The 16,375-nt window shown below is 38.2% G+C and overlaps 1 protein-coding gene across 1 annotated transcript; it reads right to left on the minus strand.

The window, feature by feature from the left end:
- Positions 1-1,773: 1,773 nt before the first annotated feature.
- On the minus strand, positions 1,774-15,864 carry ppp2r1bb (protein phosphatase 2, regulatory subunit A, beta b). The gene is made up of 15 exons (XM_067450863.1): positions 15,724-15,864; positions 14,985-15,075; positions 13,441-13,541; positions 13,104-13,336; positions 12,858-13,005; positions 12,472-12,627; positions 12,270-12,384; positions 12,100-12,170; positions 9,478-9,612; positions 8,304-8,477; positions 7,945-8,005; positions 3,231-3,385; positions 2,994-3,136; positions 2,814-2,905; positions 1,774-2,727 (listed from the first exon to the last, which is right to left on the minus strand). The coding sequence occupies exons 1-15, from the start codon at positions 15,799-15,801 to the stop codon at positions 2,711-2,713; spliced, it is 1,770 nt and encodes a 589-aa protein (XP_067306964.1). The 5' UTR covers positions 15,802-15,864; the 3' UTR covers positions 1,774-2,710.
- Positions 15,865-16,375: the final 511 nt, after the last annotated feature.

The following is a 16,375-nucleotide window of genomic DNA, read 5'->3' on the forward strand; positions in this document are numbered from 1 at the left end:
ATATACATCTTGTGCGTTATTCTCATTAAAGCTACACTGTGTAACTTTTTTAGTTTATTCTTAGGACACACCCGTAAATTCAAGCTTCGCTCTTCGCGTTTTAACACTCGGTGGCACTCATTGACGAGGTCGTACTGGAAGCCATGTTAATCTTGGACTAAATTGGCCACCGTAGGAGTTAAAACGAAATCGGAATTGAGAGGAACAGAAACTATTATTCACTGGATTGTCATATACCTTTACACCGCTAGATGGGGGAAAATATCACACAGTGTAGCTTTAAATTAGCCCGACTCAGGTCTGGCTAATTTTCGGACTTCTATAAAAATCACATTTACGGGCCCACTTAGGTCGGCCTGGGTATGGTGTCTGCAGGCTATCAGAGCTGTTAAGCGAGCACGGCATTTTGCATTGGTCCCCCATAGCGTTTAGCATAAACGCAATACGAGAGAACTCTCGAAAGGGAACGCTTCAGTTACTTACGTAACCTCGGTTCCTTGAGAAGAAGGAACGAGTATTGCATTTGCTTGCCGTCCTTTGCTCGCTTCTGTCGACTAACCTGACGAGACAGGTTATTTATTAGATGGACCTGATTGGTCCTTCCCGCCCAGCGGTCTCCCCAGCTGCACTGCATTTTACCTGGTATTTTTAGGATAAAATGTTCTTCAAAATCTCAAGGAAAGGATCCCCTCCCTTTGTTGAACGCAAAGACATCTCTAATTTGACAGTTTACCATCCGATCTCACTCTTACTACTAATAAAACCAATCTCTGGGGGTCCCAAAACAAGTGTGTGGGCCCCTTAGGATCATCCTAACCTAGAAAAGTGGGCCATGTACTGAACCCTGGGGAACATCTTATGTAAGAGGAGAGAAGTGGAATATTTGTACTTATTATTAAAGAGCCATCACAAGCATTTTAATGTCATATTTTTGGACACTATAAACATAAGACGTAACAGACTTTTGTGAGCAGATGACCGCATATCCGTGCCATCAGTCTTTGAATTTCAGCTGGATATGTCTGAACAAAGTGATTATTAGCCATCTCCAGCACAGCTGCCGTTGCATAATCCTGCTCAAACAAAAGCAGGAACATATGAAAACAATTGGCCACAGTGACCCACAAGAGTTGTGTAACTTGAACACATCCTTTCTTCAAAACAGACGTCCACATTGCATTTAGTTCTGCTCTACATGCTAGGATATTCCATGTGGCCATTTGTACGTGTAATTGCTGTTGGCATTAAATTGAGATTCAGACAGCTCACTAATGGTCCACCGTTTCACATTTAAGCAGGTTCAGGTAATGAGACGTATAAAGTACCCACGCAAACCATTGAGCTAAAGTCTGCCTCATCTATGACTACATGCCCTCAAAATTACTAGGGTCCAAATTCAAATGATACAGGACAGTTTGTTTCCCTTCTTAACTATGCAAGTAGTTTTAAATTCCATACAGCCTGAGTTTTTAGTCTTCAAATGAACGCTGATTAAATAAGCCATCTGATACTTCAGGAGAAGTGCCAGAGTGCAGCACCACCAGTTCCTGCCAAATTCAGTGACGAAAGCACGCAATCCAATGCGGACGATAAGATCACTAGCCAGGTAACTGTAGAAAACGGTTCATCGGGAGACCAAAAACCTGATTCCACATTAATCTTTCAAATTATATAGGATGACAAACTCTTAGAGACAATATCTAGCAGGTGTGACGCACACCCAGTTCCAGTCAGAATATATGATAGTGCGTCAATGAGGACAACAGCAAGATACGTAGTTCAAATGATTTTATTTAGTCCCAAAAGTACACCAATATCCCAAATGAGTTAAACAAAAACAAAGCTACAAGTTCTCATGATGTTGACCATGAACAAAGGGTTTCCTCAGAATGCAGTAGATGAAAGTTTCTTGTAGAAATTAATTGTTCAATTAAGTCTATAACCTCCCATGAGAGACGATGTTCCTCCATGCCAAACCAATGATTACATGACCAGGGGGAAAAAAGTACAAAATTATATATTGTACTACAACTAGACATTTCATTGGCACAAAAGTTAGAGCAAGTCTACAAGTCTAAAGGGGGCTATTCAGAACCAACATGGGCACAAAACTGCGTGAGAGATTTGTTTAAGACGCGTATCCCGTGTTAGAGCACAACTGATTCAATTATATGGTCCCTGGATGGAAAAAGCCCATGATAAATGTGTGACATCATTGCGTGAAGCAAATTTCAAGAGAGCTCGCAATCTAACCATTCGCCCTGTGCACACAGAGGACCATGTGAGCTCATGAGATTTTTTTTCCCCTCTGGAGAAGGAACACATGTAAACAATGTGCTGTGCGCTAGCAAAACTACTTAAGCAAATAAACAGGCATTTTGCACCATCTGCTACTGGCAGGATGAGCGCTGCTCTAGAGAAAAGCAAAAAGCATGCATGTACAGATTATGATACAAATGCACTGGAACGGCTCACAGGGTGATGTTTGAGAAGAGCTAAACTCAAACTGTACATGCATGCAGAACTGAGCTGCGCTTAACAGTGTTTGAGAGGTAAAAATCAACCAAAAGTCCATCCATTGAACATTCTATATCTTTTGTTGAGAGTAAACGAAAACACAGACGATACTTAATCATTCAAAAAGAACAATAAATAGAATGCAACAGGTTTTGTGTTGTCAGTTTTTCACTGGATGTGGAGAAGTCGTCAGTCAAGCCAATGCAAGAACTACGGAGAGAGCAAAAACAAAAGGACAATGAAAATGTTCTAAGAAAATGTATGTTTGAAGGTTAAAGAGATTAAGGGATAAGTACCACTTAAAGCCTCTTGAGCAAAGTACTTCACATCCATATCTTGGTCCGTGGCTAGTTTCTCCAGGACTGGTTTGACCTCTGCCTGCAGAGCACTGTGGGATACATCTTTGTTAGTATGGCTGTATGTTTGCTTATACCATGAACAACAATAGGTTATAGGCAGCTATTATTTAAACAAACCTGCTTTCCAGAACAGGTCCGATCTTCTGTAGGCTCTTGGCTACATTGAAGCGCACATTGGCCACTTGGTCAGTGGACATCTTGAGGACTACAGGCAACATGTGCTTGGTAGTGATTTCCTGTCCACATGCTTCAGACAGAGCCTGACCAAAATGAAGAAAAAAGACGTCCAGTTATTACCATTTTTCCACACCAGGTACAGGATGAGCATTTGGAGCAGGCACCATTCATGCTTACATTGATGCAGAAAAGAGTGGTCATCCTGTGCAGGTAGTTGGAGTCATTGGCCATGCCAAGGACTTTGGGCACAATGGTGTTCTGGGCCCATTCCGCTCCAAACTTCTCCACTAGCTTCATTAGGTTGCAGGTGGCAGCTTCTCGGATGGCATACACTGCAAAACACGGCAACGATACTACTTACTTTGGTGTTCACTTTTTTAAAGAGCATATTGCAGGAGAGACACTCCATTGATTCAGTGAAGTATGCTGCACCGAATCTAAAGAGACCCGTTTTGTGATTTTTGGCCAAATGTTCAGAAGTAACAAGCAAAAATATATAATTTTTTCATATCTCCACACACATCACCGCTTGTGTTGAAGCAGATGTAGAAGTGAAGTCCCGTCTCTTCACCTGCACAAAACACCACCATGCAGGCTTTTCTAACTTTTTTTTTTTTAGGAAACCTGTGGACTCGATGTCCTGACAGGCTGGACACAATAATTTTCCATGACAATGATCAATTAAAATAGAAAAACTACCGAAAATACACTGATTTCTACTGTCTATATACCAACCTATTCTGCACTGAGGCAACGCAGAGCTTGGCACACAACTCCCTCTCATGACGTAATATGCTGCAATGTTGAAAAAGCTGCGGTTTTACAAACAGCCAACGAAATGGCCACTTTATCTACTAAATTTGCGCTCATGTCTTTTAAAAACATTTTAAATCTTGCATTACCTTTTCATATGGCATTTTCATACAAGGTTATATATTCATCTTGAAAAAAATGTAACCTGCAATAGGCTCTCTAAACTAAACCACACTTTAGAGGTCCACCATTTCAGTTTTTCTTCTCAAAGTTTACTTGACACAAATTACACAATTGTTCTGTAATATTTACTTTGCTATTTTCAGCTTTTCCCGTTTGTTTGATCAGATTTTTTGGCATGAGATTTGGACCTAAGTGGGGTTAATCAACAAGATTTGGTGCTCAGCATTACCTCCAAAGATTAAATTCCACCTGACTTCATAATAACTCCAAGAGAGATCACAATCTAACCCATTTAACCTTCATTCTGGGAAGAGTAAATATCTACAAACATCCTGTGAAATTGTGCATCACAAATCTACTAAACATCAGACGGCGGCTCTTTTCAAATCAGTCTGACGATGACATAACCCCCTTTATCAAAAGGCTGGGAATTTTCCTAGGTAATCCTATTTAGTGTTTAAAATTCATGACAAATCCCCACCCATAGTCCTCACAGAGCTTATGAAATAAAAAATAATAATAAAAAAAACACTTTAAGTCAGCCAAAATGTGATGAGCACTTTTATGAAGTAGGTCAAGCTTTAAACGGGGATTATAAAACAAACAAAAAATGAGACAATCCATTTGACACTGTGTACCTATTGCAGATGTGCCTGTGTATTTGTCAAAGATGAGTTCATATTTACACGACTGATAATATAGCGCCGCTTCGGCTCTGAGCTCTTATGTAAGAGGACAGCATTGGCCCAGCAGCACAGGATATACAAGAACATTCCAGTGATGTAACCCATCTGGCCCTTTGTCTACAACTGTGTCAGAGTGTAATTGTGCGTGCGTGCGTGTGCACGCAGTCAAGGCCCTCACTGAAAATCACCATGCAAAACACCTCAACAGCTGGATCTACTTCAGAGTGAGATCATAACCATTCTGACAGCCATTAAATTGAAGATTTACTAAGAGGCTCCTCAATCTGAAACATTCATTACCATTGACATGCCAATCAGAACAGGATCAGCAGGCGGTTTAAAATTCCTATCTATTCTAAATGGTGTCTCTATGAGGCGTGATATTCAACAGTAATTACTCCAATCTTTAGGGTCACATATTTTTCAGAATTTCTTGATGAAAACCGTTGCAAAATTATTAAATGGTAAATGCACCCTTGCTGTATAAAAGAACAATAATGTGCATGTAATATGTATTATTTGAATTACTACATGAAATAAAGAATCTTGCAGTCTACGATTACAGTATTTATAAACCATACTTAATTGGACTTAAACATGGATTCAGATCTTTTTGCACTTTACCTTCCTAAAGGGTACACTTTTCTAGCCTGACATCGTCATACTCAATTCTAGTCAGAATACGAGTCTGATACTGCTCCATTGGGCTGTGATTATGGGGCGTTTTTCAACCAAACCAGGAAAAACCTCAATTGGATAGACCTACAACCAATCAGAGCAACAGAGCGGCGCATAACGTTAGTTGTCAAATGTCAACAGAGCTCAACTGTAATGTTCCCAAGGGTTGTTCTTCACATCCACAGGTTGAAGTGGGGCAACCTCAATTATGTGATTATATAGACTCAGGAATGCGAATTTTAGCAGGCAACTATGCCAAAATAACATTTTACCCCCCAAACGGCATTTTTTTTTTCCGGAGAATCCCTCCGAGAAGCTATTGTTTTGGGCTAGTAGTTGGTGGGTTTTGTTGTAAAACCCTTGGCAACCCTGTCTGCACGCAAAATGGAATAAACGATCTTTGCCGGTGTTGTAAAAAAAAACATTTTAAGGATACACAGAGTACTTACCAACAAGATCATAACTTCTGAGAGTTTAGGATTTGAACAAATTCAATCGAGCGCCTTTGATGACATGGATGATTATGTTACTGTTTATCATCTGTCCATCATTGTCTAAAGCCCGCCCTGACAATTTCATTGGAACAGTTTCTGTTCGGGCAAAATTACTCCTCAATGGATCAAGTCCAGACTAAACTGCCTGAGCTCAAATGTTGTGGGCAGGGCTGAGTTTGGCTGGCATCCAGGTTAACACTTTTCTACTTCAAGGTAATAATATTAAAATAATGTAATAAAAATATATAGCTGCAAGCAGCAATTACTGAAATTTAAGGAACTCAAAATTAAGACAGCGAGCATCAGTCCAACTGCAAAAATCAGTAAATACATTTGGATATGATTTAAGCAAAATAGTTGAAAGCATATCTATACAAACGAAACTTACACAAAATGTGGTGTCAATATGTCAAATCTTTCCAGAGATACGGTCTCAAATGCAGTTTGGCATTATGCCATGAAATTCATTTGTGATATTTGAACCCGGTTTGTCTATCGACACGAAACTTGCCCGGCATTGGTCTGATGATTTGACTACAAAATGGTGAAAATAAAAAAATTAAGACAAACGTTGATAGTTGACTAGTTGATATGGGGAAATTGGGTATCATTCGACTCAGTATGCTGCACCTAATCTAAAGAGACCAGTTTTGTGATTTTTGGCCAAATGTTCAGAAGTAACAAGCAAAAATTAAAAAAAATCATATCTCCTTACCACTAGGTGGCACTGTGTCATAATAGGTACCCTCAGGCCATGGTTTTCATAACAGCAAGTTTGGTCAGAATCAAGCGCCAACCTCCCGCGATCTCTCTTGAAGCCAATACGGAAGTAATGTAAACTGCAATTCATCAACTGGCCATTAGGCTAGACAGGCTCCAGAAGGGAGCAGAAACTTATTGAGCCCCATGTTAAAATTCCCAACTTTACAGCAGAAAAAAAACATGTTTACAGGCTGGTACAAATTGTGGTTTTGGCCTATATGGCTAATTTTGACCTTCATGACAACTGTGAGGGGGTTGATTTTTTTTTTATAACTAATTTGTTTACGTTATATAAAGCCTTAAAGTTCTGCATAATAAAGGGCGTGGTTACTTTGAGTGACAGGTGTATAGACATGAATCCGCCGTCTGTAGTCATTGTGTCAACTAAGCTCTGCCCACATCCAGCCTTTATAGCCCATTTTCTGTTATCCGGGAGTGACGCGATGACGCATTCGCAAGATGGCAACGCCCAGCTCGTCTCTGCTTTAAGCTTCAATATGACTTATCTGGATCCAACGGGTGATGTCACGGACACTACGTCCATATTTTTTTACAGTCTATGGTCAGAATACGTTAAAGCGTTGCAAAGATATAGCTTTGTTCATTTTGGCTTGCTCTTTACCAAATTCATTTGCACGTTGTTCAAGAACGGTTTGAAACAATGAACTTAAAATGACAACATTTTTTCAGCATGATCAGAAGATGATTTGGTTCAATTTTAATGAAAGGAAGGAATGGTGGGAAAAGGAAATCAGAGGAGGAATTTTTGGGGGGGTTCTAGCCCTTTATGGTTCAAAAGTTATTAGCATAACCATGAGAGCAACTTTGAACAGTTGGTGGTGCTAGAGAGATTGAGTTAGAGACTCCAAAAGTGTTGTGGTTAATGTTCAGACTGTCCTCTGAGTGCAAAATTGCATAACTTTCCTGCAAACTGTTTTATGGGCTGCCATAGATATTTCTAGAGTGGAAGAAGAAGAACACCATTGATTATGCACTTTTGGTGCTTGGCTTCTAATTAAGAAAGATAGACAGGAAAAACAGTATGTAAAAGAGAGAGAAAGGGAAAGAAGGCAAGAGAGATGAACAGTAGGTAAGAGTTCTAGAATCTTGTAATTGGCCAAGAGAGTAAAGCAAAAACATCTAGAGATACATGTGTTTCTCTTTCTCCTTTTGGGGAAGGAGTAGGACAGGAGAAAGGCAGAGGCAACCGATTCAGACTTATACAGTTTAAAAGTTTCGGTTCATTGTTGTCAATAACTCAATACATCTTTTTACATTGCTCCAGCACTCAAAGGAATCATCTTACACTGGAAAAAGAGGACCTAGAAGACCTACCGTGATCAATGAGCCATGCCATGCACAGGGAATTCAACTTCTCATCGAAAAACTCCACTCCCTAGCAACAGAGTTGGAATATAGTTACATTCCATGCAGTTAAAAGAAACATCTTGCATTTCCAAATCAGTTTGTTTGTTCACTCTGCTAAACATTCAGTTGCATTGTATGGGAAAGCTGTATAAACATTCTTTCTATTCCTATTTCCTATTCCCTTACAGCATAAAGAACATTTAACAGGTTTGAAACATGAGGGTGAGTAAATGACAGAATATTTATTTTAGAGTCAGAGGAAGGCAGACAGACCAGATACAACTAATCGATGTCTAAGCAAATTTGATGGTGGCGCACAGACTCACCAGTTGGCCAGCCAGCAATGGCATGTACTCAATGATGGCCAGTCGAACCCTCCACTTGGCATCCTCAGCCAGCTCCACTATAGCTGGCAGCAGAGACTGAGAGAGCTGCCGAATCCCGATCACCTCATTCACACAGTCCAGATTAGAAATGATGTTCAGACGCACCTCAGGGCACTACAGGAAAAGAAAACAATTTTAGATTGATTAATGAATAAATCAATCAATATATAAAATAAATAATGTGATTATTTTATTTGAATTAAATGATCTATAAATAATTAGATAAAAATCAATCAATTGACTGAATTAAATTATACATTTTTAAATAATACATTTGTTTTCCAAGGAAGGATTAAACAAGGATGGCCTGGTAACGGAACGTTAACCAAAAAGTCTCCCCTCCCCCTTTACAATAACAAGAAAAGATGAATTAGGCACAATAAGACCAGTGTATTAAACATGTCTTGAAGAAAGTAAACATAGGCAAATATATGTATGCTCATAATTATCCAAGTAAAAGTCATATGAATTTACAGAAAAGCTTTTTATATTTCCATAAAAGGCTCCAGGAGGACACCACACTCATGTGATATTGTTACGGTGCGCGCATGCATGCTGCCAATTATCTGATGACTTGCTTGAGCACTTTGGTGACGACTGACTAAAATCCAAACAACAAAGTTTGTTAGTCAAACAGAGCCGGACGGACAAGCGGCCAATGGAAATACACTTCAGGACAAAAAATAAATAAATTCACAGAATCCTGCTCTTAACGCACCTTCAGTAATTTCAGATTGTGTGTTTGACAATCAAGTACAATAAAACAGAAGGGAACACAAACACAGGAGGAAAGCGTTTCGATGGGTTTTGGTTTTGGCATGGCCTCAGCTGGAAGCTGAGGGCAAAGTTCAACTTCATTTAAAAACAGACTAAGAGTTTATTACTACAACCTAAAAGCTAATACGTCTGACAGAGTGGTCATGGACGAGAGCCCAATAAAAGGAACATCATTCAAGGACTTTAGTGAAGATCATTTAGGAAACATCCCTTAAGCCTACACAAGGTGACCTATCAGACCTGGAAAATGAACATCTGCTACCTCCATTCAAAAACTATCAGAAGGTGTTTTGACCACAGGAGGAAGAGAGACTGGGCCGAGCTCCAGGTGGGTTACCTCGTCCTTCAGCTGGGCCAGGAAAAGAGGCAACAGATGTTCTACGGTGTTGTCCTTGCCCAAGATGGTAGAGAGACCCATGATGACAGAAGCCAGGGCAGACTTCACATGCTGGTTTGTGTCGGACACCAGCTCCTGTTAAGAGAAGAGAATACGGCTTTCTTTTACAAGTAGTTGTAATCAGACAGATTGTGATTGAAGGATGAAAAATTAATTAATATTACAACAACTACGGTAATAATAAAGATAAACAACAATTTATCAGTCACATTGTTAACAAAAACAAAATAATATTTATTATTGTTATATTCATTATATTATGAACCACCACAATAAAATGTTTTATATTAAAAAGAGAAACCAGATCTTTTATTATTGTTATTTTATTCATTATAATAAATTAATGTTTTATTATTAATAATAATGAGGTTGTTCATTTATTATAATTACTATTGTTATTAACCACAATATATAGTTAACAATAAAAAAACAAAAAGCTAATTTCTCAATTCTGAATCGATCTACAGAAAATATAAAACCAAAAAACTGAATTATGTCTACTTTACAGAAAATGTGGCAATGAGCCAACCATGCTTGCTCACCAAGTTATTGCTCAGTGGGGGAAAAAATCATCCAAAATAGTTTTAGAATAAAATCATGACTCCCTAAACTGATTCATTTTCTGCCTAGACATTCCCATTACTGAAGTCTTTGAAGAAAGCACCCCAGTGGGTTCCACTTGAACCTGAAAACCAGGACATTTATTTGCTTGTAAAAACAGAGCAGAGGGTCCACAATCCTGCATTATCTTTGATCTGAGGTTTCAGCGAGTGGCTTGTATGAATAGGCTAATTGGTGATCACATCTGCTGACAAAGTAAGCAGAAAGCTGTTTGTATCTGCAAGGAAGGATCCGCTTGCATAAGCTTATTAACAGATATCAAACATCAGGTCATGAGACTGTCAGGCCACTTAGGAGCAAAGAACGCCTTATGAAGCTCAAGCAAGCACACCGAAAGCTTTTCCACTGTTCTTTGTAGTATAGCTTAAATCAGGAAAAATAAAAAAGCTTGACTTGAACTGACTCTTTAGCCTCAAGTCTCATCTCCATAAGACAATTACTACAAACGGAAAAATTATGGGCCAATCATTTTATTACACCATATGTAAAGTTGATGTGGCAGGCAATCATTCTTTTCAACCTGCCCTCTGAACAAACTGATAACATTCACAAATAACTACAGCCTTACAAAATGGCAACAAGTTACTACAGTAAAATCATTCATATAGAATATCCTAAAGTGTGTTTGTGTCAGAAAATACTTAAACTGTAAATACTCAATTCTAATTGTCTGGTTACTAACAATCTTTAACATATCTTTTGAGCTCAACAGAAGAATGAAACTTCTTTTTTGGGTGAACTATCCCTTTAATAAAATGCCACTACACTCCCTCTAGAACCATGATTCAGTCAGTCCCATGCATTAACCAGGAAATAAAAAAATAAAAAACCTAATCCTACCCTGATGCTACAGTATACCTAGAAACAGACAGCTGACATGAGATCACTAATGGGTGTAACGGATAACAACAGTGACCCCTGCTGCCCATGACCTCAGAGAGGATGGACAGTTCAATGACAAAACGTCAACTCACCTGCTGATGACCTAAATAAATTAACTGATGAACTCTATAGATGGGACATAAACCTTTATCTGTATATATTAGGGGTGTAACAGTTTGAATAACTCACTATTTGGAAATAAGAACAAAAAAACTACAAGCAACAGCACAAATAAATACAATAAACAGAGCTTTTCAGGTTTTTCATGTATCTAACAGTAGTTTTCAGCAACAGAAATTGAATAAAGTAAAATAACATTGCATAATATAATCTTCACTGTGTAAATGAAATAAAGATTAACCATTATTTAAGCTATAAATTCTCTTCAGTCAAGAGCAGTGAGTGATTTCCTTATTTGATTAACTTTAAAAACACAGCCAGCAGGAATATTAGGCTGCTGTCACTTTTAGACACAATACATGGATCCAAAATACAGATACACATGCGATGTCTTTCTCTACTGTTTATGTTCGCTTAAGACATACGCTACTATGTTCCCCAAGATGGGCATGTTGACAATTTTTGTCATTCAAGCACAAGTTTTGAAAAAATAAAATTGCGTGCTCCCTGACACACGAGTACATGACTGCACAAGCAAATCTTCTAGCTCTTCTAGCCAAACTCTGTCTGTTTTACATGTTATTAGTTTCAACAAACTATATAATAGATCCATCGTCAGAAGATGAACATATGCATGCATGTTTGAAGTATGAGCTACATTACTGCAATACACACACACACACACACACACACACACACACACCACTTGTTTATGGCAAAGATGTAAACACCCCTAAAATAACACAAAAACAACCAGACCTACTGCAAGATCTCTTGCAGAGACAACCTGGACACCTTCCCAGATATGATATCACATTATCAAAAAACAAGCTTGAGTTTTCTAAGTACCCCCTCTTGAGAACTTGGCCGGCACTGTGCAGCATAACTGTTCAGCCACACGCAATTTCATAAACAAGTGGGCGAGATTAAAATGTGTACCTTGACGCATGGCAGAATGTGAGTCATGATGATGGTCTCCCTGCTGTCTTCAGGCAAATTTTCACAAAATACTGCAGAGACAAACAGGCCATGAAATAATGTTGTTGTTGTTGTGTGGCTGTTTTCATCGAGAAATCAGGCTTCAGGAAGCTGGCAGGAGGACACCTCACCTTTCACCTTGTTGGCAGAAGCAGCCCGGACCTCTGCCTCACAGTCTTTCAACAAGTTTTGGAACGCTGGGACCAGATCATTCTTGGTGATCTCCGGGCCAACTGCTTTTTGCAACTTTACACAAACAGAAAAACATCCAGTTAGCCTAAGTCTCTGAGGAAATGTGGATAACTGCTAAATATGAGTTTCATAAGTACCCACTTCTGAGAACTTGTCTGCCACCATGTAGCGCACCCTCCAGGACTTGTCCTCGGCTGCCTGACGTAAAGTGGGCATGACCAGAGCCTCCAAGTCTTCCTGTGGCAGGAGAGTGGCAATGCTGACACCAGCTTCTACCGCCAAAAGACGCACAGAGTCCTGCAGAGAAAAGTTGAATCAATGACAAATAAGAATGCGATTTCCGCCTACAGGACCAAAGAATAAATAAAAAAATCTTAAAGCATAAGTTCTTGGAAATGTTATTCTTTATATTCATTTTGGAAATCTACAAAAAAGTTTAAATTGAATTACTCATTTGTGGTGTAACCCAGTAAAAAAGGTAACTAACTAACCAATAGCCCCAAACATTTCTGTAAGCAAATGTGTACCTGCTCATCAGATGCTAGTGCTGTAAAGAGAGGAATGATGTCACTCTTAACATAGTCCAGCTCCAGAACCTTCGCAAACTCCCCAAGCTTAGAGGCGGCGGCGCGTCGCACCATGGGAGTGTCATCCGAGCAAAGTGTGCGGAAGTGCCTGTGAAGGCAACCATATCAATAAATACTGAACATGACCACAGTGATCAAGGTAATGTTGAAAGTATGTCATAAAAACAAGGCATCATTTGAACTTACTGACGGATTTCTGCTTTAACAGTACTGGATACACGGGGGTAGCAGACGCTGAATAGCCCGCACGCAGATGTTCGGGAGGTGAACCAGTCCCCGCTGGCCAACCGCTTCACAAGTGGTACAAAATGCACCTCTAGGTCTACGGGGGAATGTTCCTGAGAGATTTTTCGCAGAGAATCCACAGCCTTGTCCCGCACAACCGTCTCCTCCACTGTGGCCAAACTCTCCAGGGGAGGCTGAGGAGAAAAAGTGCAGGATGAACACACCAGATAAACAATGGCTAAAATCTGATCTGGTCTTTATCTAATTATTTAATCGATTTATTTGCCTTATAACTTACCAAGAGACAGTGCACAAACTCTGGGCCTCCAACAAGTACAGTGAAGCTCCCGAGCTGCTCAGCCAAGGCAAGAAGAACTTCATCCTCATCATATATGGTGTCTACAAATGAAGGGATATCAGTTAGTTAATTGACATTTTGACTAACTGACAATGTCAAGAACTTTGAAAGAACAGGGTGTAAATAAATAACAGCACTATACACACATAAATATATACATATATCAAATATAATGAAATGCATGGGATGAGAATTGTTATATATATACACACACACACACATATTATATATATATATATACATATATATAATAATTATCATCCAATGCATTTCATTATATTTGTTGTATATATGATTTTGGATGTACGAGTATAAATACAAACATTAAACAAGTAATATGCCAAAAGTTTGCTTGTCAAAAAAATACCCAGTATGATACTTTTGTATCAAAAACTATTATATTTTCATAATAATAATAATGGTATAGGGAATAATTAATTAATGCACTGCATTTAAAAAAAACAATAATAATTTAATTAAAATGACATTACTTGATTTTAATACTAAATGGTTATTTCACCCAAAAATGAAAATTCTGTCATCGTTTACTCACCATCATGTCGTTTCAAACCCGTAAGACATCATTCATCTTCAGAACAGAAATTAAGATATTTCTGATGAAATCTGAGTTTTCTGACCCCTCATAGACAGACATTTAATTAACACCTTCAAGGTCAAGGAAGGTAATAAAAATATAGTTAAAATCATCCATGTGACTACAGTAGTTGAACCTTAATTTTATGAAGCGACGAGAATACTTTTTGTGCCTCAAAAAACGAACAAAAATAACTTTATTCAATAATTTTGTCAAGTCTGTGCCAGTCTCCTGTGCAGTAAACCCAACAGTGCAGCGCTTTCGAGATGTACGGCAACTGATGCCGCTCACATGAGCACCACGACACGCATGTGAGGCTGACGCAGGAGCTGGCCAATGTGTACAGCGCAGGAGACTGACACAGACAAGAAGAAATTGTAGATTTTTAACAATGTCTTTACTACCTTTCTGGGCCCTGAAAGTGTTAATTAAATTGCTGTCTATCAAGGGGTCTGAGAGCTCTCGGATTTCATCAGAAATATCTTCATTTGTGTTCTGAAGATGAACTAAAGTCTTACAGTTTGGAACGACATGGGGGTGAGTAATTAATGACAGAATTAAAATGTTTGGGTTAGCTATCTCTTTAAACTCCCTCTTACAATCCACTGCAATCTTACATTCACAATTACTTTTTGATGTACGTCACAATACAGAAGAAAACATCAGCAGCTTATTCAGTTACATCACCGCTATTATTGCAACAACAACAACAAAAAAAAGTATATATAGATATATATATATATAGATATATATATATATACACACACACACACAATATAGCAATTAATTTGTCAGAAATCAATATAACAATAATAATTTTCTTCTTTTAAAAGTGTCTCAAAATGGTTCAGAATCAGAGCAAATGCAGATGGATGGACTGAATTCTTACCAGTGAGGAAGGGCAGTAGCTCAGTCCGTGTTCTCTCCACACCCAGTGCCAGAGCAATAGTGGACAACTTCTTAATACTGTTCAACCGTAACTGAGGATGTGCACATAATTACATCAATTAGTCACAAAAGAAAGGATGCAAGTTGCCCCAGCATTACATTATGTTGTATTGCTTTATACATACAGATCTAAGTCAGTGGCTCTAATTCATTGTAATGGAGGACAGTTGAGGACCTCAACACTGCACATTTTGAATTACTCTTTCAAACATCATAGAGGCTTCAAGACCTGACTTGGGCGTGTCAGGTAAGGGGGGCATAGAAAACCTGCAGTTTCTGTTGGTACAATAACTTACAAGATCTAGAACCACAGTACTGGATAATGTCAAACTCGCATCCTAGTGTAAGCATTTTTAATAGGCCAAAAAAAAGATAAAGTAGGCAGCCCAGTAACGTTACGCTTGGAAACACCGAGTCAATTTTAGAATTATAACGACGGTAAACTTCTATCCATAGACTTAATTCTATGAATCAAGTATGTATCTAAAATATAAATGAAAACCTAAGTGCAATTTAAGACAGAACAAGGAGGAACAATACAGAGAAGAAAAGCGAGTTCTTTTGTAAATGAAGCGCTGCATGAGAACCTCGGTTAGCGAGTGCTGATGGAGGATGTTTATAAAACCTGACTTCTTTTATACATGTGAATCAAACACATCTTATCTTAGACTAATGTCTACCTGAACATCTTCATTCCTCAGTTCATCGATTAAAACCGCGATGGGATAAAGCGAATCGTCTCCTTCTGCTCCTGCCATTTTAGACCTGGATGATCGCCGCAGTGAAACTGCGCTCTGCCCTATTTCCGCTCAACACATGGGCTGATGGGAAAACACCCGACAAATTTAAAGTCCATAGGTCTACATAAATGTAAACAAAATGCTCTAATGGCTGTATATTTTATATATATATATATATATATATATATATATATATATATATATATATATATATATATATATATATATATATATATATATATACATACATACATATATATATATATATTAGTTATAATTATATATATATAATTAGTTATAATTATATATATAATTATATTAATGCATTACACACATATACTGTAACACAGACTAATATATTTAAAATGTTTATTTCTTTTAATTTTGATTGATGATTAACTGACAACTATGGAAAATCCCAAATTCAGTATCTCAGAAAGTTTGAATATTACTTAAGACCAATACAAAGAAAGGATTTTTAGAAATCTTGGCCAACTGAAAAGTATGAGCATGAAAAGTATGCATGTAAACAGGATTGCCAACTTTTATGTTCATTTTTTTTTTTTTTCTGGTTTGGGGGGGACCCAGACCT

Source organism: Pseudorasbora parva, chromosome 8 (genome assembly GCF_024679245.1).
Source record: "Pseudorasbora parva isolate DD20220531a chromosome 8, ASM2467924v1, whole genome shotgun sequence".
In the NCBI taxonomy this organism is placed as follows: Eukaryota; Metazoa; Chordata; class Actinopteri; order Cypriniformes; family Gobionidae; genus Pseudorasbora; species Pseudorasbora parva.